General features: G+C 35.9%; 1 protein-coding gene across 1 annotated transcript in view; it reads right to left on the bottom strand.

Moving 5' to 3' along the window:
* TTC27 (tetratricopeptide repeat domain 27) overlaps positions 1 to 27,082 on the bottom strand; it is a 140,916-nt gene that overhangs the window by 50,049 nt on the left and 63,785 nt on the right. The window contains exon 10 of the mRNA XM_074925747.1: positions 11,052 to 11,165. Within this exon, the coding sequence (XP_074781848.1) occupies positions 11,052 to 11,165 (114 nt within the window). The remainder of the gene's footprint in view (positions 1 to 11,051; positions 11,166 to 27,082) is intronic.

Genomic DNA, 27,082 nt, shown 5'->3' with positions numbered 1-27,082 from the left:
TTGTTTTTGTAATATAATCATTTAATCTAAAAAAATAAAAATAACATTTTCCCCCATTAATTACACAATAGTCCATTCTTTTCTATTTTATCTTTTCCACAAGCATTATTTTCCTTCACTATTTCTAAATTTAGCTCACAAAGATTTCTCATCAGTTTAATGATATTTTTTACAAATCCCTTCACCCCACTTTCTGTGAATCCATACTCTCCAGGTTAACAATTACATATCTCTGTGGCTTATACTTCATCAGTTTTGTTGCAGAAACTGATGTGTTGAAATTTTACTCTTAACTGGTGTTCAAGAAATAAACTGCCTAAAGCATTCTCCTTGATTATCCCTGGTGTTGACCTATATAATAGAAGCAAAATGCTTTCAATGTAATGTTTTCAGACTCTACCCCAATTTGGCTGTACGTCTTTCTTGCCCCTACTGTAAAATATGAGAGTAATTCTTTTCAGCTTTTATCAGATTTCCCTCCAAAAATCTCCTTTGATAATAAATGCATTGGCTTCTCTTAAAAATCACAGCTGTAAGCTGACCTGAGGAATTTTATTTTTTTTTTAATCAGGAGAAAAGAAAAGCTTTACTGACAGACTGTTTACTCTTTCTTTATTGAGTATACAAGGACAAAAGCAAGGACCACTAATTATTGGCATTTGCTAAGTCAGCTTTGACATACTACCTATTCCAACTTTTGCAAGTATTAGAGCACCACTATGTCCATATTCTTTTGCTTCAAATACTTTTAAAACTAAAACCAGTCTCTAGTCTCTCATTTCCTGCAATGGTTAAAGCAGCACTAAAATACCTTCTAATGGAAAAATTTTTCAAGAACAATGCTGGATCACTTTCAAAATATTGAAAAACACATAGACACAAACACTTCTATCAATAACATTTGTCTCATTGTTATTGTACTATTTCCCAGGAATTGTTTTTGTATATCTTAGCTTCATTTCAGTAAACAAGAAGGCCCTATCTACTACACATATGACTATAAATGAGTCTTTCAAGACCTAATTCATCCTCTGTTTTGAGGTACAGTTCACTGTGGCCCTGGAACTTCTTGATCTGCAATAACCTATGCATTTAGTGCCTTCTCATCATGTCAAAAAATTATTTTAGCAGGCTCTGCAGGGGAAGACTGGGGGTATATTCCTTGGAGAAAACTGTGAGAGGACAAAGAAAATTGCTTTGTTTTATTGAAATAATTTAATTTCTTACCTGCAATAAGTTGATCACCACTACTGAATTATAACTGCAAAACTATCATCATCAGGGCATTTTATACTTGCTCTGCATATAATTTTATTCTTCTTGAGAACTACTAAAATCTGAAAAGAATGTAAAATTCACCATTTGTCTTAATTTGGCTCTTAAAAAGCCATTTTATGGAGTAAATGGTTTCTACACTTTTAATAAGACTACTGCCCTAATCAACCAAAATATGCATACAGATACGTGTCATTGAAGATAAAATGTATTTGAGACAGAGAGAAGAGATAAAAATTTATACAATTTGAATTAATAAACTTCAATATTATTTCAGTCAGCAAATAATTTGGGTTTTTTTGTTATCATTGCTTTATGTGTTCAGTGTTTTTTTGGTTTTGGTTTTTTTTCCATCTGTGACAATGTTATTTTGCTTTAAAAGACTAATTTCCATCAGTGATGAGAATCAAGACTGTCATTCAATTTTACAGAGCCTTATTTCCATCTTTTTCTTAAATCAGGAGGATCCAATGCAAACATCTTTAAGACAACTGTATCTTCAGCATAAAGCTCCTGGTTTGGTTTTTTTTTTTTTAAATTTAAATATTAGAGAATGATGAATGGCATTTCTCACATCCTAAATAAAGTTAACTCACCATTGTTTTAAGACTTTTCTAGATAGAAATGAAAGCTTGGTTAGCAAATACAGCAAATGTACATTATTATATCAATTAAATAAAATTATAGGCGTTGTAACCAGAAAGACAACTATTGATGCGTTCTGCATTTACAATTTGCTCCTTTCTTATAGATATCTTAGAAATGCATGGGTTCTGATTACACTGTTTTACAAGACATTAAATTTAGCAGATCTCAGTGTTTCAGGCCTGATTTTATAGAGTAAACAAGAAAAATGTGCCTTCTTGCCTTATCAGCTCCCAAGGAGTTTCTAAACTCTGATTAAAGAAGGTTTTGAGCTATGAAAGAAAGTATGTCTTTGCACCTGTGTGGCAGCTATTGAAGTCTGGTTTACTACTTCAATGTACTCTCATTCCAGGTACTTTGTCAATAATTTTCACCAGATCATGCATCCAATTATCTTTAAAATGTTGGCATCAAAATATATCCTGCTGATATATTAATTTAGATTACTGATTTTGTAATAAATTTTTGTAATACAATATCTAAATATTAATTGGATGTACCAGTTTTTCTCTACCCTACCTTATGTCATAATTGCGCTATCACTTCAACTTTGTTGTTCTACAGGTAGTGACTGCATCATCAACAGAGATCCTGAATGTATAAAGATATTAACATTTTTAAGTAAACAGTTCAGATAAATTATCAGTTTTAAACAATTATTCTACACTCCTTACTCTATTAAAAAATAGATTTATTACTTCTCGTTAACCTTATTTCAGAGAGTGACTATTTAGAAAAAAATATGCTTCTTTTACTTACTACCTTTAGTAGGCCTTTTATCTATAAGGTTTTTCAGCCTAATTCTCTGGTGTACCAGTTAAAACTATTTCTTTTTCCTACTTTACGTGGTGGAAAACTACTGTTTATATATTTCCCAGCCCATTTCCTTTGTGATATTCTGGTAATTCATTCTTCCCCACTCCATTACTACTTTGTCCTCAAGCAAACAAACTAATTCTTCACCTTAAGCTTACTCCCTAAGTATCCCCAACATGTTTAAGCACGTTTATCATACAAAGTTATCCACATCGTAATGACTTCAAACTCCAGAATTATTCAGGAAGAGACTACCTCTTGAATCTACAGTACTGGTTTCATTTATACAGTCACTTTGATGTGCATAAAGGGGGAAAGCCAAAAATTTGTAAAGCATCTATGCAAAGAACTTGAAGTACTGGACTACCAATAAGATTTTTTGCAAAACTCCAGGTGAACTTTTCAGAGGTGAGATGATGTCGATAGATGTTGATAGATGGGGCAGAAGTTGTTGATTAGGGTATTGCAATTGTACATGTCTGTATTTTTTCTAAAATGAGTCATGCAGTAGATTCTTATATGTGAATGGTTTTGTTTGTTATATCAGGTCCCTGCAACTGTGTATTTCACTTTGAAAACAGTACTAGATGACTAAGAAACAAATCTTCGCTTAGGTTGTCAATGTCATTTTACTAAAAAAAGCTTCAACTTCTCTAGCCAGGGCTTTTGCAGCTGGGTGGGGAAGGAAAGCACACGAGAGGAAATGAGTGCCACAATCCCAAATTAAATATAAAGCATTTTGATATCAAAACAAGCAAAAAGAGGTCAAGGTCATAGTAGAAGATAACTGGATTCATGAATGTCTGACGTAGTATTTCCTTCTCATTCAAAACTGAGAGCCAAGCAGTATACCAGGCAATTTAGAGCACCTCCTGTGCAACTGCCATTTGGAATGTTTTGTAGTCAAACACCACCACCTAAAGAAGCATGGTAAAACAAATGAGGCCTCTAATAGCACAACAGCACTACTGACTTTCAGAATGCTGAGCTTACTGTCCTGGACAAATATTGAGCCCAAAGTTACTGAGTGATAGTGCTTAGGATAGGGGTTTTAATCTTAAAGTCTGTTAATGACTTAAGCCTCACGACAAATCCACTTACACAAAATCTTCAGAAAAGTACTATGTATATTTTTTATCTTTATCCCACTTACATTTATGTTTTTACTTATTTTAATGTTACTTATCTGAAATAGTTTATAGTTATTACATTGTCAAGCAAATATACCTTCTTGAATGTTTTTGTTTTCAAAGAAAAAACTTTCACCTATCAATGATGTTATTAATTTTTCTGATGCATCAAAAAGTGTAAGCAGAACTTCCCCTAAAGTCTCTAGAAGCTTGATTTACAAGCTTACTTGTGAAGGATGGATTTAAAACCAGACCACTCATTTTCTGCTGCAAAAGCAAGAATACTGATATAATCCATCAGTTTGCCATGACAGCACTGCGTTTAAAATTAGTCCAAATACAGGCTAGATCATTTGGTGTTTGGGGAAAGAACACCCCCATTTCCATACATGCATCATGCCCCCTTTTTGGTATGCCTGCAGCTTATTTGTTTGCAGTACAGCACTGTAGTCTCTCTCTTACTCTGCAGTCTCAAATGTCAGATATATCTGCCTAACCTTAACTTTAATCTGCATCTTTATGTGAGTCAGAAACAGAAGAGGTAGTTGTAGTCCCCCTCCCAAAGAGATCTGCATTGAAGGTTCCCCCTTTCCTGTAAGGGGACTTGATATTTTTGTCACAGCTCAATATAGCTGCATCTGCCCTAAACCAGTAGACAACGTCTCATGCGATGGTATGTGTAGAGACTCACCCATGGAGGACAATTGCATCTTGTGTAGATAGATGCAAGTCCCCTGTTTGTAGCTAGTGATACTGCCATTGGTAAACAGTAGTTATAAAACAGTCTGCACAGCGTGCAAAACCTGCAGAGGAACTGCATATGCGTCAAAATAGCAAGCCTGCATTAAGTTCCAAACTGTTGTGGTTATACTGCTTTTATAGGTCCTAAATCAGCTTGCATTGGGGGAAGGCACAATTGCAGTCAGTGCTGAAAAACAGATCCAAAGACTTCTTGCATCAGCTTTGCTTTCTGTTTTTCACTGAAGGAGGAAGTAAGGACAAGGATAGAGGAAGAAATAAAAAGAAAAGCTATCACTGTTAATTTAGAGTTTAATTAGAATATAGGAGGAATGGACAAGTGCCTTAACAGATAAGGGGGAGTCTGGTTCATACTACCTGGCATATGCACTGGACAATGAGACTCAAGAAAATCTGTCTACCAGTACTGGGCTATTTCAGAAAATGGTTTGTTAGCTCACTGCAGGATACATATCCCTAGATTTGCAATTATATTTATAACTTACAGTTTTAAAGATTAATCTATTCAAATTTAGCAACAACTGTAAAGCTTCATCTATTCAAATTAGCAATAGGTGGGAATAGAGTGTCCTCCATGCCTTACATCTGGTCTGATTACATGTGGAACTTAATTTTTTTAATTGTTTAGTTCATTGAAGTTGAGCTTATTATGCCTTCCAGTGCAAAGCTTAGGCAAAAAGATGTGAATGTGATGTCCTGGATCTGTTGATACTCATATTTTTCTTTGGAACTTGCTGTCATCACTTTGTCTATAAAAAAATAGCGTAGTATTACTATTCAATATGGTTTAAGGATTCTCCTGTCTGACATTATGACTCCCAATATCATCATTCAAGTTGTCAGGACATTGAGTGGAGAGACTCTAAAGGGAGAAAGGCAAATTCCTTCAGAGCTGATATTCAATGGGAAACGTGGAAAGAATGGGAGGGTTAGTATTTTTGGCTACTTTTAGAAAGACCATTGACACTAGAAGTGGAACAGCTCAGGTATTTAATTTTAAAGTTTGTACTTTAAAAGTACTACTGAGAAAATATGAAGAAACTTTAGCACAGAAAGAATGGCTTCATTCTTTTCCCCACACCGGCTAATAGTGCTGATCCAAACTGGCAAATACAACAGTGTAGTAGAAAACTTCTAGGCAGAAATCATTACATGGAAAATTATACTATTCAATATAATCTTTTTCACCAGTGGTACAAAACCACTTCAGTTATTCCTGAATAACTCTTGGCAGACTGGATCTATGAATCCCCTTGTCCACCCCCGTATGGTAATTGCATAGTGGAAGAAAAATAGGGGCAGCCAAGCACCACCACGTTAATTATTTTGAAGTGTGTAATGAGTTCAGTGTATCTCCAGAATCACTTAGGTCATGTAACATCTTCTGTCAGATCTGTCACCTGCTTAAGCAAAATGAAATACATTCTGGAAAAGTGTGTCTTGAGACTATCACCAAGAGGTCACCCTCTTCTGATTGTTTTCTGAAGAAAGAAGGTTTATTTCCAGCCTTCTGGAGACCTTGTCATCTTGCATAGAATTCATTAAGGATAGGTTTTATAAGACACCTGGGTTTTCTCCTCTTCATAAACACATTTTAGAACATGTTCTAATAATAAATACAATTCATAATAGCTGAGAACTATTGGGATATCAGTGCAGGATCTCTACAGGATAGGAGAGGTCTGTCTTCCACTTACTACTCTTCTGAAGGAAGTGAGTTAAATCTCTCAGTTCACCAGTGCATCTCACAGTAACTTTCCATTAAAACTTTCAACTTCATGTGAAACAAATTTATTAGCGATTTTCTCCTCCTTCCTCACCTCTCCCATTCCATACACAACTAAAAGCAAGTATTAAAATCTTATTTAATGTAATCCTAGAGTACAAGAGGGGGTTAAAGAATATGAATAGGAACAGTGACCTAATAGTTTAGCTGAACAGACAAGTGATATCATTCCCTTGGTCATACTAAAAGTCTCTCTACATTGCTCCAACCATGGTCTTGAGAGGCCTGGCCAGAAAGATATGAGAGTTGAGAAGCAAAAGTGGGAAAAATCTGTTGGCCTCAAACCTCTGTAGATCAGCCTATTGGGAGAAAGACTGCTCCCCTCTCCCTTTTGAACTCTTCCCTTAAGTATTTATTTTGTCCAACTTAGAACAACCACCAAATAAAGCAAAGTACAGGAAGCAAGTTGACAAGGAGGTGACAGTTTAGTTTTGAAAATAAAAAGGATATGTTTCTATGATAAATTACATAACTTTCTTGCAGAACCATTGAAAGACCATCAGTGTGAAAAAAACCCAAAACAGCAAAGTTGCATTCAGGGTCATAGAGCTCAAGATGCCAGTTCTGTAAGATCTGTACCAGCCTTTTCTTTCTATAGGTGTATATAAACTCTTTTTAGATTTGAAAGACTTGAACACTAACTAGCATGTTTCTATAGCAAGAAAAATTTAAAGAAAAAAAAAAATCATTATTTCCCTTCTTCATACACACAGAAAAACATTAGTTGCTGGAGAAAATGACACTCTCAAGTATTATTTAAGTGAAAATTACAGGGCAGTTGACACAGAATTCCCAACCACATACATTTGTGTATGACTAAGGATATAAAACAAGATCTCATGTGACCTTTCACTCTTAGACATAATGATTAGCCTATAATATTGCTAGTCTTCTCCCAGCTCTCCTGAAGTCTTATTAAAAAAACCCTTTCAAGACACATTTCTCTCCCCCTAATAGGCAAATTCCTTTGCTGCCAAGAAAAGCAAGCAAGAGAGAACTGTATGAAATACCGCATGTGTCGTGCTGCGTGGTAGGAAAACCAAGCGATTAGCTTACAGGCATGCTACCACCAGGTGCAGTGAGCAGCAGAAAACACAATCAGAAAAGGGGCACGTAAGCTGATAAAAGGTGCAAGCATAGAGGTAGCGAGTGTAACTACTCAGGTAGGAGCTGAAAAAAAGAAACTGCAGGAAGGAGCTGTAACAAGTCACTGTAGGATAAGCCTGAGCAGGCTACTGCTGTAATCAAGCACATGGCAGCTTCATCTCTTTCGCTGCCCATGTAATTCAGCAGTAACAGTGCTCTCACTTCACCATCCTTGGTACAAAGCATGGCATTTTAATTCATATTGCTTCATTCTTAAAAAATATTTAAAAATCTACCGAAATGGAAGAGTACACTTGTTTCAAACAACAAGAAACTACAGTGGGATGCTATCCTCTGTGCTTTAAACTGGTTTGTTTGGTTTTGCCTTGGCTTTTTTTTTTTTTTTTTAAATGGCCCCTCTCTTTTCACTTTTTTCATAGCTCCTAGACCACTCAAAATTCCTTTTTTCTCCCCCATCCTATTACTTGAGCTCTGGCTGCACTTTCAGCAGTAATCTGCCGTTTAACAGCTTATTCCGACCCATTTTCCACTATTAATAGTTTCTGAATTACTTTCTTACGATAGAAGATAGGTGGAGATCCCAAAACTGATGCAGAAATGACAGGTTTCTGATTATGTGGAGAGCTATTTATCAACATTTTTTTTTTCTTCCTGTCTTCTTCTCTCCCTCTTTCCTTACTTTCCACTCTAGCACTTCTCACCCTCCCTCACCTACAGCCGTATGGAAGAAAATCCAAACATTAAAAAATCATACTGTATCCAGAGACACATTTTGGTTGGCAGTACCTTGATCCAGACTCCAATATATGTTATAGTGGTCATGATTAAACATTCTAGTGGAATGTAAAATAACTGTTTCAGCTCTCAAAAAGTGTTTCCTTTTCTTAGGAAAATGGTTGAAAAAAAGCACTGGCTTTAGAAATCGTTACTTATATTTGTGGATCCAAACATTAATTAGGCAAAAACTGGACAGAGACAAACAGTATCATCCAGAAAAAGTTAAGCAAAAAGTCTCTCCTCACTTCCAGTTAGCTACTAGCTGAAGTACATTCCAGAGTACCCAGAATGATCATTTTAAAACCTGTTCCAAATACTACATTATCCGTAGTTCAGCTTTTTAAAGTAATCAGAAAAAGGTTTTGAAAATGATCATTCCAATTCCTTTTGAAGCTTTCCCATTAGAAGAAAAAACACCTTACAAAATAATTTCATCAAAACTGTTTAAAGTGAAGTAGGGATATACTTAATACTTGAAGTCTGGCAGCTAAATTCAACTAATACACCCTCATTTCAAAAATACCTGCAATTATTTTCAAATAATTAAAATGTTAAACAAAGTCAGGCCCACAAAAAAATGTAGCCGAAAAGTGCTTTCTTTGACAAACCAACAACGTAACCTGGCTTGCTTTAGGGCTGAAAAGCAGCATATGCCTGCCCAGTGATATTCATCTAAAAAGATGCTTATCAGCTGCAGATTCATTATAGAAGCAGGTAGGGGTGAAAATAGGGACAGTTACAGTAGAAGAGGACAGGAAAGACCCAGCATCAATAAGTCAGAGCCTAAGATAGCTCATGCACTCTTTTAACAATCCTAAAGTAACTTAGAGGATTTAGCTTACTGCTTCTTATTCAAGCTGTGTTACAAGAAATTTTATAATTCTTTAAAAATGTGATATTGCAAACAATGGGGGGGGGAATCTAATCATATTTAGATTATCCACATTATTACCCACATCCTCCCTTAAACTTCAATATCTAATCTTTCTACAGCAGCCTGAACTAGTAAACATGAAATTGTAAAACAAACAAAAAGCTCCCACAAAAACAATTTGTATGAAAATTCTGTGGTTGTGAAATCCACTCTCTACTGATAAATAGCTGCAGAACTTGCTAGCTCTTTGACATTTTCATGAAGATGATATATCAAAAATGTATGAAAATAACACTGTTCACCCTATGTTTTCTGATTCCTTCTTAGAACTGCTAGAAACCATGATATTAATAAATTCTGATCTGATGGAATTCAGGAATGAAAACCTTAAATGGAAAGTTATTCAAGTTATTTGATTAATTTAGCACATATCAATCCTTAAACAACTTTTAACTATTATTGGAAACTGCTTGATACTGTAACCAATCAAGACAAATATGTTATTGTATTCAAATGTCTAGAAAACTTAACGAAAGCAAACATAAACATACTAAGATCAAAGATAATATTTACAATCACAGATTCTATATCTACTGTGGTCACCTCTCAAAATGTCACAGTGCAGGCTAATCAGATTCTTCACATGACTGCAGTCGCAGCATATGAAGTCACATAAATGTACTTGCAACGATAACCCCTTCAAGAAGATTTCTGTCATGAGACTGTCAAACTGTATAGTATAACAATTTTCAGTACTCAGGTTTAATCAAGCTAGACAAAAATGTTGGAGACACTCCAGCTGTTTTATGACTTAGGGCATCAAGGATCCTGAGATCACTTTCCAAATGCTGTCCGACGCTACATGTCCCAGACTTGGAATCCTGGCTTCTTTGACACTCTCCTACTGACCCCAGGAATTCCACTATAGCAACTCTATGTCCTCCTCAGCAAAACTAAAATGCAGCAGCACATCCAACCTGCGCTCCTTCAGAGATTCATGCATCAATAATGATTTTAAAATTAAACATCAGCTTTTCAGGATTTAATTACACAGTACCATAGTCCTAAATTTTATACATTCCTGACTGTTTTAGTCAGCAGGACTGTTGCCCAATGGACATATAGGAATGCCTGCTGTTCACGTGTGACAACAAGACTTAACAGCATAAAGATGACAAATGACTGACAAAACCGTGTAACATGAAAAAAAAAAAAAAATCTTTATATATTATATATAAATAATAAATATTTATATATTAATCTTTTCTTTGAAAAATTTATTTAAAAAAAAATTCTTACTAGCTGACATTTCAGAATCTCAAAATTTCTTTTTTGTATTTGAAAACTGATCAACTCTGGAGCAAGATTATTTATTCACTGCCTTATACTTGCAACAAAAATATTAATCACTAAGTATCACATCAAAACTGTAAATTGAAAGTGCTGCTTTATTCACAAATGGGCTTTTTTGTTCTCACAAAACCAATTACTATTTACAGGTTCCAGTGTTTTCTACAGATTTACTTGAGTAAAAACTATTAAAAAATATATCAGTAGCAGCTTCACAGTCATGAACTTCTACAGAAAAGACTCTTCAGATCAGAGGTCAGAAACCAGAGGTAAGAAAAGAGATTTTAATTTAAATCTTCCAAAACTTGTCATGTTTTTGAAAGAAAGTGATCATTTATTACTTCTGCATGTAAGAGTTTATCTCAAGACTGGCAGACATGAAAGGATTTGTGGTTCATGCATCTAATTTGGAGACAGAAAATTATTTCACTGCACAGTTCAGCGAGAAATTGCAGAAGCTCCTAACTCCTGCCTGTTTCCATTTGGCATATAAAGAACCCCTGTTTATAACAAGACAGCTCAGAAGTCTTACCTGAATCTGCTTCATTGCCCGTTCCATTCTGCGAGTACTTCCTTTCTCAAGCTTGGTCCGAAGGAGTAAGGCTGATGTCTGAATGGCCCAGAACTTTGGCTGAGAGAGCAAGCACTGCAGAGAAAAATATCATTTTTTCATTATTTCATTTTAAAAGATACTGAAGACAGTATAGTTTTTAACCGTGTTCTCAAGCATGAATGCTGTTTCCTATTCTGTAAGTCAGATATGTGGTTGTAGTATTTATTTGATGAATTGAAGGCTGTACAGATTACCTTAATCTATTTCCAATATAAGAGTGTCCATCAAAATTATTTTCTCCTTCTCAACTACTGCAGCATTGTGTGTATAAGTACCCATATCGCATACACCAACTGCACAAATCAAAATGGCTACTCAGAATGAAAGGAGAAATAAAGAATTTGATAGCAGTCTGGCTCAGCCTTCTCCACCCCTGCATACTGGACAGCTGCAGACAGCAGCAGGGCTCCTACTTTTTAAGGCTGAACAAAACCAGCTCTCTCTTGGCCTTTCCCCATATGCGAGGTGCTCCAATGCCTGCATTAGCACCACCTCCACATTAAGTAGGCTGAAATTGCTAAGAATCTGAAGAATATTAATTAATTTAGAATTTGCCATGACTTGAGAATAACAGGAAAAATTTTTGACATGTAGATGTATAGGGAATATGGAATAACCTAGATAAATATTTCCTAAAGACATGGTAAGTTATCACTTGGAATGCACTGCCCTTGATGCCAGGATTTGATGCCAGTCTCCAACCACTGATTTTTAGGAAAGCCCAATAGGAGGTATGTAGCCAATATAAGTTTGACATCCCTTAATAATTTACAGACCACCTGGATTCTTTCCAGTATGGTTTCAGACACAGTATTCCATTTTTCTGTAAGATACTGGCTTTGAAAAGGGAGACAAGAGGAAAACTTCCTTGCTAATTTTATTGACACTACAAATACGATCCAGCTTCTCTGAGAAAATAAATTTGTCCATAGATATCCATAGACTGGAGAAAAAGTCCCAGTGGTTTTATTCTTCCCTCTCAAAGATCTCCCAAAGCATTAGAAAGTATACTTTGCTGGTGGTTTGTGTGAAACGCCTGACAAATTTCTGTCATATTTTAATCAACCTGTTTTTCTTTTCCCTAGTGTTTTCACAGGAAAGGAAACAGAAACAAACACGGTAAAACAAATTCTCTCTATGCAAAACTACAATAGGAAAAGAGGCAACAGCAAATGAAAGCATAAATTAAAGCAGTATGAGTGCACGTATAGCCATCAGATACTTCAGCATCAGCCAATCCTCCCTCTCGTGACCAACAAATCTCTGCACTGATTCTTTCATGACTTCTAATCAGTATTACATTAAAAAGTACCCAGAGGCTTCTATACCATCCTCTATCTACTGAGGACCTGTAAATATTTGAGGAACACAATCACAGTGTTCCTCTATATTCTGTATACTTTCAAGTGCCCTCTCACAAATTATGATCAGTAAATCTGTAACTGGTCCAAATCCTAGTTCTGAGACCTCACCTCTCTCCTGTCTCATCAAGGGAAGTTCAGTCTACTACCTATTTTTGTTTGGTCTTAAGACAAATCATCCACTGCGGGACACTAGCAAGGCATTCTTAACAGAGGACCCTGGTTTCTGAATTTATTCTTCAGTGGCCATTCCAGGTGGCTGCTAAAAAAAACCTTAAGGGATTTTTAGGGCAAACACTTGAACAATGTTTACTTCACCCTAAAAACTTCTGTTGTGATAAAGGTTACCCTTTCCCCCATTTTCATCACTACTGATATGCTGTCATTAATTTTATTTTTTACTTAAAGGGAATTTTTTCTCTGCTACATGGTGGTAGATATTAGTATTTATTTTGCATAGGAATACAACATCTCTCAAAAGAATAATGAAAACTAAAGGGCGTGACTAATACTGCTCCAACAGATATTTTCGGTTCCAATTACAGCCCTTGTCCAGCAGCAGAGCTGGTCCCCTCACTCTGGTTCACCTTAGCAACTGGCACAAGCAGGGCACAGCACAAAGCCTCTGTCCACGCACTCCAGCTCTGCAAGAGAACCAGCAGCTCAGGAAAGCCTCTCCCCTGCCTTTACGTATATCTCCTATGCCGCTGTCTAGGAAGAGATTTAAGCAATCATGGTGTATGAGGTGTGTATAAAGTCATATGGGGAGGGAGGAGAAGCAAAGAGAAACAGGGTAGAAGAAAGGCAGAGGTAATTATGTTTCATACCTCTGCAAAAGCAATGTCTTATCTTGAATAACAATTCTGCCTTTCAAAGGTATTCATAAAACAAAATGTCAGGTATACCTGCTGTACAATTACAGAAGAAAAATTTAAATTCTCTAACAGTTTTATTGATACAAAAAAGCACTGCAGCTGTATAGGACAATGAGAAGCAGGCCTATTTCTCAGTTAAACACTTGTAATTTTATACTTGTGCTGAGCTCAGTCCTGTGCCAGAACTCAAATGCTCACCTTTTCATTGCCTAACTGTAACTTTTAAAGCACTATAGATACAAAAAAAAAAAAAAAAAAAAAAAAAAAAATGTATAAAGGGCACAAATGTTTATACTCAAGGGCTGTAAAGAATAATTTCAGAACATGTATCCATAACTATTAAGCAAGCTTTAATCTTCTATCCCAAATCTCCACATAAATGTTTTCTTGTAAGTCCCAAAGGTTTACATTTTCACCTGAAGCCAAATCTAGACTCTAATTAATGAGACTGTAGATTAAAATAAAACATCTGCAAAGAAGAAAAACTAAGTCAAGATTATGCAAATTTTGTCAACATATCTGAAAGTTTATTGTACTTTACCAAAGGCAGCTAAGAAAATCAACAAAATAATTCTAAAACAAAACCACTATTGAGAATCTTCACAAGTAATTTTTCTTCTTACTTTAGGAAAGAACAGTAAAATAAAGAAAACCAGGAAAATTAGATGGGGTGAGAAGAAAGGAAAGAAAATAAGGTTATGCAACATTTTCTACACTGAATGGAATGTTTTCACACGGAAAAACTCATTTCTCCAATTCTTCCCCACATTTTTTCCTACACATAGGGACCCTTTATATCATCCTCTCCCATCATATATTACAGTGTGAAAAGGAGATTACCAAAATATTACACAAACCAGAATATTTTATTCAATATATCATCCTTGCATGACACTGGAATGAAACAACATGATCCTCAAAGTTTTAGTAACAAAGTAGTCCATTATTGTACAATATCTTTTTAATATCCCCATTACTATGTAAGAACAAAATGACAAGTAATACCTGAATTGTGAGCTAGGTACACATTACTAATGACACACAGATCAAAACCAGCCACATGAGTTCTGCCAAACCCAGGCTAAGTCTCATTAATGACTGATTCAATCTCATCATTATTCAGAATTTAACCCTAGGTATGATGCACTCCCTGATCACTTTAATCATTTTCTGGTAGAGAAAGAGAGAAAGAACGGTTGCAGTTTGAAATGTCTATAAACAAATCAGAACAAGCTAGCAAGAATCTTCAAGAAAACTTGTGCCATTGGTATTTGTATGTATACATTCATACAAATGCATGTGTATGTTATTTATGAAGTTACAATGTTTTTGGTTTTAAGGAAACTACACACAGAGAAAGCAGCCTGCATCTTAAAAATCAAGAATGTAATATATTCAGGATAAAACAGAAAAGTTAACCAAATAACCCTGGGAAAGCTGGGACACAGAGAGAAGAGTTACACAATACTACAAGATATCCAACCAACAATCCAAACCAAACCAAAGTCTTCTGCTGGGCAGATAAATAAGACTATCAGTCAGCCATGACTTATAAAAGGTATAGGTTGTTCAGAGCAACTCTTGTGCATTATTCCATCTATTATTCAAAAAAGTACAAGTACCTATAGGAATTCTTTCTGACATCAAAGTCAGGAAAAGCTTACATGAGTTTATTAGGCATGCTAGGCAAGCTGGAACAGGTAAGTATGATCCTTGTTAACCACAGTTCTAAATAATTTGAATATTTTCTGATTTTCCCTTATTATAAATTTATAATTTAAGTAAGACCATGCTTTTATTATTGTACCTTGCTCCCTGATAAGCTGTCCGTACCCTAGCAAACTACTATGATTGCTATAATGGAGCTATCATTTCAAAGTGGACTTTCAAACTCAGCACTTTTAATTGTGATCACTTTTAACTGAGTTTGCACATCAGTCTATCACTGAACCAAAAATATTCTGCTTACTGGCCAAATCGCCAGGATGTGGTGAAATGACTTACTTGAAGGCACAGGCGTGAGATACCCTAAGGATTGCTCTGTTCCTCTGTCATCCCCTCCAAAGAAATGACCTTTGGTTTAGATTCACTCAGGTATTTGCTAACATATTTTAAGTTATAAACAAACAGAAAACACTGGGAGGGATTTAGAAAAAATGAAAAAACAAATCCCTTTCTAGTTTCTTTTCATTACCAATTTCAGTTAACATACTTCAGCAGCTTTGTTGTTTGCTTTTCTAAAAAACCACACATAATTAAGATTTCCAAATTACTTACGTGGATTAATTCATGTCTATTTATCATTGGTCTTGCTTCATATAACCAAGTATATCATTATATGATGTTTTTTATTAATTCATTCAGATAATTAACATGAAAACATTATTTCTTCAATATAACCAAAGGCAAAATGACAACCTTATAACTCATTCTATGCTTGTCTGTAAGGTAAGAAAATACTGTGGCTTCTTTTCAACCTCCTACATTGTGCAGAGTAGTCAGGTGAGTGCATTAAAAAACTAGTTGGAGACACATGGCTGAGGCATGAATAGGCAAAATTCTTGCTTCTTGCAGTTTCATTGCAGACTTATCTGTTTATGTCTGGTGAAGAACTCTCACTGAAAGCTACCTTGCAATTGCTTCATTTGTTTTTAAGCATACAGCAACAGACTCTTTGATATAAAAAGTTCTGTGCAATTCAGTCTTAAGAAACAAGAGAAGAAAATTAGTATGAGATTAGGGAGAATTTGATTTTGTTTTCCACAGTCTCATCCAAATAAGGTGATGCTTAAATTTCTGTGTAACTAAAACAAGTTTTTAATAAAGTCATGTTCAAATGAATTTGTTTAATTTGAATTTTTTTTGAAGTGTCTCCTGACAAAAAAGGTAAAATTAAATAAAAATAATGACTTTTAGAAAAACCTGAAAGATGACACATTATTGTGGAAAAGTTTCTTTAAATTTCATCCACATATTTACAACAGAATAGTATTTTATAAAAGATACTCCTTGGAATTCTGAAAAAAGCATGCAGAGGAAACTTTGCCTTGGGAAGCAGTTAGATGACCTTTACAAAACTATTTCTAATTGCCTAAGAAAGATTAAATCAAGCCAAGGTCCAGAGAGAAGCAAAAAGCATAGAAGTTTTGAGAAATATCCTTAGAATATCAACTCCTCTATTAATTAAGCTTGAATGCAGATGATTTCCAGTAGTACTGGCAGCTTCTGGTTGAAATGGGAATTGTAACATTGAACAGTAATTCTATTAGAACTCTATAAGGTAAAGTACATTTGTGACTAAATGGTTTCCAATACCAGTGCATTTTTTTGTGTACTGAAAGGCAGAAGTATCAAGAGGATAAGGAAAATACCAGATTTCTAGTTACAATTAAGCAGCAAAATCATGGCTTGGCAACAAAACAAGCCAGTCAATAGGACCACTTTTTGCTTTTCTGCTTAGTGAACGTGTAAAAATTTGCTGTTTGCTGAAACAGAGCAAGTAGCTTCTCTCTTCAACATACACACCAATTGTGCTGTACACGTTCATGCCAAAGATTTAAAAATAAATAAGAATAAAAAGAAGGTCTGATTATGTATCATCACCAGTGAACACATAATGCTGAGGCTTCACAAAACTTAAATTCACCTGGCAGTGTTTTCCTTCTTATCACAACACTCAACAGTTTACTAATCCTTCAGTGTCCAGAAACTAAGAGGAAACCACAGTAACTATGCACATACACAAAACCTTAAATACACAACTAAAATACATTACTGTTTTCTAAATAGGCAAAAGATAAACTATATATTTAAATGGACAAGAAAAAGTACTTGATGTTTAAGCTGATCTATCTATCTGTATATCAAAGGATTGTTTTTAAGCACAGAACATGGTTCTCCTGGTCAATATAAGTATTTTAACGTGAAAAAGTTGCTGAGCAACCATGTAAAGGAACTAACTCCTATCTCCTTTTATCTATATACAAATTCAAAGTTTGTATTTCATAATTATCACAATACACATGCTCTGTATTCTCAGAGGTAAAATTGCTAATAAACTAAAAATGCACTTAGAATCACAGAATGTTGAATAATAATTGGAATGAGTTTTGTCTTTGATCCACCATTCTCCTCTGTTCAATGCTACCCCAAGATTTTTCCTCTTTTTATTTCCTATCATGTTGTTATGCATAACTCTCTATCATTACAGATCATTCATATTGTTATATATAACAATATATAATTATTGTACATATCTCTCTATATGTATTATTATATAATTGTATTAAAATTAAACCCTTAAACTAAAATATGTATCTGTAAATCCTCATCTAATTCATCCCAGACAAAGTCTAAACACTATCATTTTGGAGAGGTTGTTTTTTCCATACTAATAGGGGAGCTCCACCAGTCTCTTCATAAACCATCAGTTTACTGAAATTGAATAATCTCAAATTCTGATGAAAACAACTCCCATTCCTATACACTTATATAATACAGAATACTTTCAGTTTCTCTGAGAGTATCACCTTAACTCACGACAACTTGACTTTAGGTTCAAAATTCAAACATCACCTGACATAGATAAAAATTCCTCTTGGACAGCGAATTGGAAAAGGTGGCAACAAAACACCACACGCCAAATTCAAAGCTATTGACTTCACTGCTTGTTCATGGTAAGTTATACTAATGGATTCTTCAGTACAATCTTCAATTTATATAAAACATCATGGCTACGTGATACTTCTGAACAAACAACAGTGCTTGGGAACAAACAAATATGACGCTGAAGCAAATGATTTCAAACCATTTTCTCACTGCACCTTCTGTCATCTATAACCACTGGCACTGCAAGCAACATTCCCAAATAATAATTTTGGAATTTACACCACTAATCAAGGCGGTAAAATTCCTCACCTTCTAAGTATTATTGAAACGAAATATATGATATTTGATTGCATGTGTCAATAGTTGGATAAGACCTACTAATCTGAAAAAACAAATTTTGAGCATCTGTTCAAGACCTCAAACCTTCAGATAAACAGTTAACCTGTAGAAACATTAGGATTGCTTTACACACAAACAGTTAAAGATGTAAGGCTATATACTCTCCAGTCACATTTTATTAGCTATGAACACCTTTCTAAGGTGTATTTTCTAAGGCCCAACAGGAAAAAAAATACATCAGGATTTCACTCCAGATGATTCTTGTTACAACGTGACAAATACTAATCCTATTTGGTACAATTATGTCCTCAGAAAACAACATGAACAAGGTAAGGGACACAAACAAGGAAAATAGTATTTTCGTAGCTTCAGAACGCAAGGCTTCTATAGATCCTAGGATAGTGGATATATGGATATATTTAGTAGTTATCAGGTAGAAAGGCAGAGAAGAAAAGACAGTCTGTAATTTATCCAGCAGATCTAGTTCCTAGCATACAGATGTAGTAGATCACATTTTTTTTTTTTCTTTTTTTAAGATCTAAACAAAGGGAATACTCACATTAATATGTTAGTGTGTATTCTACTCCACACATGTCCCCTCCTCTAGGTCAAATTAACTGCTCAGACATCAAACAAACAAAGGCCCTGTTGATATGTTTTAACAATTATCAAAACCTGTGCTGTATATGGCTTGACATATCTGTTAAAATTCACACTTTCACATAACACTGAAATCTATCCTACACTTAAAAGTCACTCTAAGGGTGATTTGAGCTGGAAAATCAAAATATTACCAACTTATCCTGCAAATTAAAAGTGTATATACATCAACACAAAGACAACTGTTTTCAAAATTTCCGGTTTTTTCCTATCCTCCAGACAGTAATGTCAGCTAACAACTGACCAAATCTTTTTCCATATGGCTTTGACAACTATATATATATTTTTAAAAAAAACCAACAATTTGTAATGTCTTCGGAGTTGCAGACTACCAACTGATCAAACAGTCTTAGAGCAAAACTATCGAGACAAGAATAATTTACATTTTCTTTGCAAACACCACAACTTGTATTACACACTTAAAATGAATTATATGTCAGGCATTGTTCAAGTCCTGTGTTAGTGTTTCTTTTTCAGTGTTGCATGAGGAGAATGTGTTATTACTTGGTTAGGTCTTAAATATTTTCTTGCCTAACAGCATCTAATATAAGTTCTACATGGGGCACCTTTGAGAAGCCAAGACCTTTGCACTGTAACAAGAAAACAAAGAATTATGCAATGCTTGAGCCTGTATAACATGCATTAGCAGAAGTCCCATATTTTCTTTTATTAGGTCTTTCATTGATTTTAATGAGTTGTTACATCAAGACAGCATGTTACAGACTCAATCATATGACCACTTGTGATTTTTTTTTAAGGTCTCTTCAAATTATCATGGTTTAAGTATCATCATCTTTTTAAAATAGTTGTGTCTATTTCTGAGAGACAGGCAGAAATTCTGAAAGTATCAAAGTGACAGAAGAAAAGATTTACTTTCCTGCACTGGCTGAAACATCAGCATGTGCACAGTGCCATTTTCCAGTACTGCTTTAATATTCCATATATATTTCAGTCGGTTTAGACCACACATTCAGCATATTTTTTCAAAAGTCTAAAGCTATTCACTCAACTGTATGACAAGGGTTTATTTTGGTCTATAAAACTAATCCTGGGACTGTACAACTAAAATAGCTTTTCACCGCAACAGGTGTTAGCTGATCATGAGCAGAGCTGGGCTTAAAGGTCTTAGCCACAGCCATTAGAAATACCTCTCAGTGTTAAAAAGTCAAGAGCAAGGCCAAAACACGATCAGTGATCCGCATCAAGGGACTAGTTTAATTAGAACGGTATTTTTAAAATTTGCTTTGTCTAGTCTTGTCTGGTAGCCTCAGCATTCAAGTTGTAACATTACATCATTGTAAATACAGAGTACATTTTGTTGAATTTGACTGCTAAAACAAGACGATACTATCTGATTTTTTTGCATTTTTATATACTCCAGTGTGTCTGAATGAGATTCTTTCACATATATAATTTCACAGTCTTGGATAATTGAATGCATTTGAAATAAAGTATTAATTATGAAAGCTTTAAAATTAAATACACACACAATGGACAGTTCCTTCTGTCTCCATCTGCAGCTATGAACAGTTGTTACAAGTTTCCTTTTTGTGTGTCCACACTTTTCATAAATAAAAATGTATGCAAAGATGTTAAAAACCTCTTAAACAGTTAATTATTTAGACTATACTAGACTGTTTTAGAAATGAATGCTAGACTCAATATAGCAGAAATTGCACTGCACTTACCTAAATGCAATGTAAGTTCTTAAGTATCTCTTTTAATCTCAGTTTGCAAGTGACCAACGCTCTCTGGAATTTATCATATCTGAAATTTATCACATCTGAAGGTACATTAAACACAATGTAAGAGTTAGTAGCTGGCTTAATTCAAAGGGGAAGACTGGAATAAATTTTCTTCTCACAAGACTTATAAAATATTCCAGTTGTGTATACAGGAAGGCTAACAGCATTTCACTTTAACCGTATTTTCCACAGCTTTTTTTTTTACCCCACTAAAATAGAGTTCTGCAGCAAATGGATAGCTTTTGATAATATCCACCCAAAGGAATCCCAACAGATTAGCTAATAGGAAGAAATTATTTACTATGAGGGTGGTGAGATAGATATTAGGAAGAAATTCTTTACTGTGATGGTGGTGAGGCACTGGCACAGGTTGCCCAGAGAAGCTGTGGCTGCCCCCTCCCTGGCAGTGTTCAAGGCCAGGCTGGACGGGGCTTTGAGCAACCTGGTCTAGTGGAAGGTGTCCCTGCCCATGGCAAGAGGGTGGAACTAGATGATCTTTAAGGTCCCTTCCCACCCAAACCATTCTACAATAGTCCATCCTGCTTATCACTCTAAATACATTTCGCCTCCATGGCACTGGTTTTAAACAGTAACTCTTGTTCCTTCTGATATATACCTTACAAAGAACATCTTCTGGGTAATTATTTATGCTAGATCAGCTGGGAAATTGTGCTGGCTTTTGTGTCATTTCTGTACTTAAAGGACTTCAAGGAATAAAAAACAGGCAGGAAAGCTTGGAACTTGTTCCCCTGGGTCTTTTTTACACAGGCAGTGGTGACAGGAAGGTTCTATAAGAAGGCCATTTTGAACAAGCATCAACCTTAGGGGCTCCCTGAAAACGCCTCTTACTCTCCATTGAATTTATGAAGAAAATTTATGAAGATTCCCATCTTACGCATATCAGTTAGGTGTCCAACTGGGGTGCTTATTGCCAGTGAATGCTCTAGACAGATTCTCAATAATTTTATTCTATCGTCCTGTCTCAAATGTCAAATCTCAAAACTCTCCCTTGAGTTTGTCATGGGGTTGCAGACGCCTTTGGAATGACTGTTAAATCTGGGTGGTGGAAAAGATATGCTCTAAACCAGGCTTTCTCTATAGACCACAGATGTAAGTGTTTGCACAGATTTAATCAGTTTCAGTATTATACTAGCTGGTATGCTAGCAATAGGTGTTAAGGAATAGGAAGCATTGGTCCCGTCACTAAAGTGAACTGTCTCTTTAAAAAGAACAAAACACCCCATTGTGTACAACTCTTCTTAATTTCCTCTAAAGTAAGACAATCATATTTCTGTAGGTGGCACTATAAAAGCCAGACAAAAGAAGTCAAGAATAATTTGCATTAAAGGACCACATCTTGTCTCTTTTCACTGAAGATATTGGAAAGGAGTATTGAAAACAGAATCATCAGTAAATTTTTTGCAAAATAAATGCATCTGCTACTTTCAAAAGTTCAACTCTACCAAAATCTTGCAAAGACTATAATCTGTTATCTGCTCAAAAGATACTGTGTTACTATCCTCATTAGAAATATCAAGACACTTCAGTATCTTTCTTCAGCGATCTCTTCTACCTATGCTTAAAAGAAAACATTCTTTGTTGAAAAAAACCCAACATAGCTGCTTCTCAACAAGAGAGTAACATTACTCCGCATTCACCAGCATTCTTTTCCTTTATTCAGTCAAGACTCAGACTCAGCATACTCAGCTGACAGTATAGATAGAAGTCCTGATGGGGAAAAAGGATGACTTCCTGGAAGAAAACATCCTCAGACTTCAGAGCTTGTTTGTTCATCTTGTCTTCTCTAGCAAAGGCAACATAAATAACATTCAGGTAAAAGAAGGCTGCCTTACCTCTGGTCTTGGCTATTGTAGGTATTATCATTAGTTAGGGTAACATCTAACTTCCCTCTCCATTCTCCATAACCATCTCATTGAAAGCTGAAGTCATCCCTAGGCCAGCTCTCCTCTGCAGTGACATATTTTATATTTGAAGGACAGGGAGGGAAAAGAAACATACGCAAGGTCTATATCTGCGCCTTTTACTAACAGATATAAATATGTCGTTCTGTAAAAGGCTGCATCTTTCTTTTCCCCTCCTTCTGTTTCCATGTACAGTTCCTCACACACAGAAAGAATACCAATCAAAACAAGTACACTTTTCACTAGTGTACAGGGAAATGGTTAAGCACTTGTTAGAACCATGTTCATGTCCAAAGCTCAATCCGTATCTGTTTCTTCTTCTTCCTGCTATAGTCTTTACGTCTTCTGAACACACATCAAGAATTTCCAGAGCTTTCTCTTAAGTTGGATGTTTCTATGGTTTTTCTTGGAAAATCTCCTGTCTAACTCCGTAAGCCTGCAACCCAGAAACACACAAATATTGTCTGTATAAGAAAATTAAATTAAAGGGGGTCTTTTGATGTGGACATTGGTATACTGGAATCTGATCTCTAGTCAGAAGTAGAAGAAACACAAGCACGTGATGACTGTCTTTCCAGCTAGCTGTGAATGTAGTTCTGCAGACAAAACTGAAATGGCGGCCCAGTGTCCCCTGCATTATACACTTCAGAGAAAAAGGTCAAAGAAAATGAGCACTAGAGAAACATTCCCTTGCAAGGAGAGCCTCATATGTTCCACAGAAAAAGCTACGTGAAAGGAGTACAGAGATTTATGCTTACTGAAGAATTTTCAGTGAAAACAAAAGACTCAAAGAAAGCTTTGTACGGATTTAAATATTACAAAAACACAGAAAAGCAAGCTCACATTAACTCATATGGAACAAAAAAGCAAAAAGTAGGAAGACACTTACAGTGAGTTATAAACATGATTCTTTGATTCTGCATAATGCAATGTTATTTAACCTGCATATACGCAGGTATCTAACTTTCAGAGACACCTATGGAAGGAACAAAAATCACAATTCATTTTAGACACATTGGTAAAATCAACTCAAATCAGGTTCTGCTAGGAGAATGTTTTAATGTGTTTTTCCCATTAGGAGTTTCTACTTTCTAATAATAGAACAAAGGTATTATCTGAGTGTCAAATTACTTGTCCAGTTCCGCTTATCCATCCAAACTGCAGATCTATCCTGGATGTCCAAAATTATTTAAATTTCTTCCATATTAACAGGCATCAGTGGGCTGATATTTAGCACGTTTCTAAGAGCTTAACACTCTGTAATAATACTAAGCGGTATACATACTGTATCCTCTTGTAAGAGTTAAAAAATAATTTTTCATGCTGTTGCTTAAAAGCTGGTATTTGGGTTGTATTTTGGTTTGATTTTTTCTTTTCATTTTGAGACTATTTAAGTTCAGAAGTTAGTTTTCCTTGGAGGTTCTCAATTAATTTTTTTAGAAGGAAGAAACTAAAGAAGAAAAGGAAATGTCATAGAGAAAGAAGATACTGTTTTATTTAAAGAAATCTGCTTTCAATGACTAGCAAAGGGTAAACCACATAAGATATGGCTCCTATTTTCACTTAGAATGGAGTCCAGCCATATTACTGACACTCACTCTGTTGTGCCAAGCGTATCACTTATTCTGTGTTATGCCGAAAACAACTTCAGCCAGATTTGACTGTAGTAGCATTGTCTTTTTCAGGTCTGTGGTTTGGACTTCCTCCTGAAACAGCATAAGTTCAGACTTCCACACCACATCACAGTACTGCATTTATTTCCTAAGGCCCAATCTCAACAGTAATAAATCAGGTTTTTGGATTCAAAAGACTAGACTTTAACTCTTTGGTACCAATGATAAGGATTTCCCTTGGTATTAAATAACAGTGAATTTCTCATTTTAACTGTTCAGCCTCAGGAATTTCACTGTCTGTGCCAAGGTTCTGAACACATCATGCGCTTTTTTAATAATATGCTGAAAAATAGAAAAGCACATTATAGAAATTGCTCTCTGCACAGGTAGTAAAACAGTGAATTTGGTTTGAGAATGGCTTGATATCATATTTTAAAGATAGTTAGTTTCAGGACTATATGCAATAGTACATGCTGTCTGAGGACTTGCAATCCATTTAGTCTCAGGACAAACAAAGCAAATGACTGAAAAAAAGATGAAAGAGAAAATTGGTGCCAATGGAGAATATTTTCTAAGTTGTTTTATACAGATCAACCACATGGGAGAAGAAACATGTCCTACCCATTGCTAGGTATTCGCTTGGAAACTACCACCGTAGGCTCTCAAATCCTCTGCTCACTACACCCCACCCTCAGCCTTGCCTCTCCGACAAGGAGCATTTTTGGAACAGACAGCATTATAGGTTAACTTATCCTCTGCTGATAGAAATTTATTCCTCAGGGAGACAGGACTTTTCATCCTTCCATTTCTGGTACTGCTGCCTGTGGCTACAGACAAGAACCATGATTTGTCAATGCTTTCTTTAGGTTGGTCAACTCCTTCTGAACATGCTTTTTAAAAAAAACCACACCACCACAAACTACTTCTTACTCAGCAAAATCCACGTAAGATTACACACTGAGGTTCCCATTCCTTTTTTTCTGCTTCTTTGCTTATTTGAACTGTTCAGGGCAAACTCAATGTTTGCAGCACTCCAGAGTGCTGGAAAAATCCCTTAGGCCTGACAGATCCCTGCATCCTTATGCAACTGCCCCGAGGTGGTGGGATTTGTCTGTTCTGCCTGCCTACTTGCATTTATGAGTTCAGCACTATGATTTTTCCATAGACTGATAGTGATGCTTCCTGTTTATTTGGTCTATCAACAGCCTCTCGAAGAATATTGCTTCATATACTGCTGCTATCAGATGCAGATTCTTATATAGATTCTTACTTACAGAAACTTTTATCTTTACTTTTGCAATCATAACTTCAGGAAAAATACCTGTGTACAATAATTGTCCTTAAAACACCTTAAATGAATCTCTTTTGCAGGAAGACAACATAGAAAAATACTGGTTCTCAGACAGTTTTGGAGCACAGCTATAAAAATTATACAACACAATGGAGCTTTAAAAGCTCCCTTCACATCCTCAGTAAAAGGCATAAAATTATCTTCTTGAAAAGAATGAATTTAAATGTTCTCATAATTTCAGAACTTTAAGATTAGTCAATGGCACAAGAATACTTTGACAGTTGCATACAGTTTATACATTATAATAATACCATTTATGAATCCATCCTATAATGATGTTAACTAGCCAAAATCAGCTATTACATTTTTTTTCTGTAACAGGAACAGCCCAAAAATTCAGGAAGAATTACATGCCCAAACCAGTGATTTATAGTAAGGCTGACACTGACTTTACTATTAAGCCATGTCAGAATAAAGTATAGAATTTCTATAAAACATCTTTACAACCTTCAGTGTGTAAGAACAGCTGTCTGTAGAAGAACAGTGAGGCACAGCAGAGGAAAATGCACACAATGCCAGACAGGATTCTACAGTGAGTGTGACATACCTGGTTTTCCCTTGTTTTGAATGGCAGCACCCACTCCAGGAAATCTGCCTACAGCAGTCTACATACTGCAATACTTGGGTGTTCAAAAATAAGTGTAACATGAAGTGGCAGTTGGAGGCCAACTAGGGCACTGCGATCATGAAATAATAAGAGTATTCTTAGAGAGGCCAGGAGAGGGGGAAGCAAACTGCCATCCTGGACTTCCAAAGGGCTGACTTTGACTTGTTTAGGCACCTGCTTGACAGGATCCCTTGGGAGACAATACTGAATGGTATAGGGGTCAAGGAAGGCTGGGTGCTCTTCAAGAAGGAAGTGTTAATGGCTCAGGAGCAGGTGGTCCCCAGGTGCTGTAAGAGAAGCCAGTGACAGAGAAGACCACCCTGGCTGAACAGGGAGCTTTGGCTGCAACTCAGGGAGAAAAGGAGGCTATGCAGGGTGGAAATCAGGTCTAAAGCCCAGCTGGAAATTAATCTGGCTTCAGCAATCAAGGACAACAAGAAATGTTTCTGTAAGTATGTGAGCAGCAAAAGAAAGACCATAGAGAGCCTCCATCCCCTGCTAGACACAGGAGGAAACATGGTAACAAGTGACAAGGAAAAGGCTGAGGTGCTTAATGCCTTCTTTGCCTCAGTCTTTAATAACAAGACTAGTTGTACTGAGGGAATCCAGCCTCCTCAGCCAGATGAGAGAGACTGGGAGAACAACCCCCCTGCTTTCCAGGAGGAGACAGTCAGTGACCTGCTGCATCACACAGACACACACAATCTGTGGGACCGGATGGGATACACCCGAGGGTGCTGAAGGAGTTGGCTGGGGTGCTCGCCAAGCTGCTTTCCATCATTTACCAGCAGTCCTGGCTGACAGGGGAGGTCCTGACAGATTGGAAATTGGCCAATGTGACGCCCACATATAAGAAGGGTTGGAAGGAT

The sequence above is a fragment of the Athene noctua genome, chromosome 1, assembly GCF_965140245.1.
Source record: "Athene noctua chromosome 1, bAthNoc1.hap1.1, whole genome shotgun sequence".
In the NCBI taxonomy this organism is placed as follows: Eukaryota; Metazoa; Chordata; class Aves; order Strigiformes; family Strigidae; genus Athene; species Athene noctua.
This window is presented reverse-complemented; position numbering and strand designations above follow the sequence as displayed.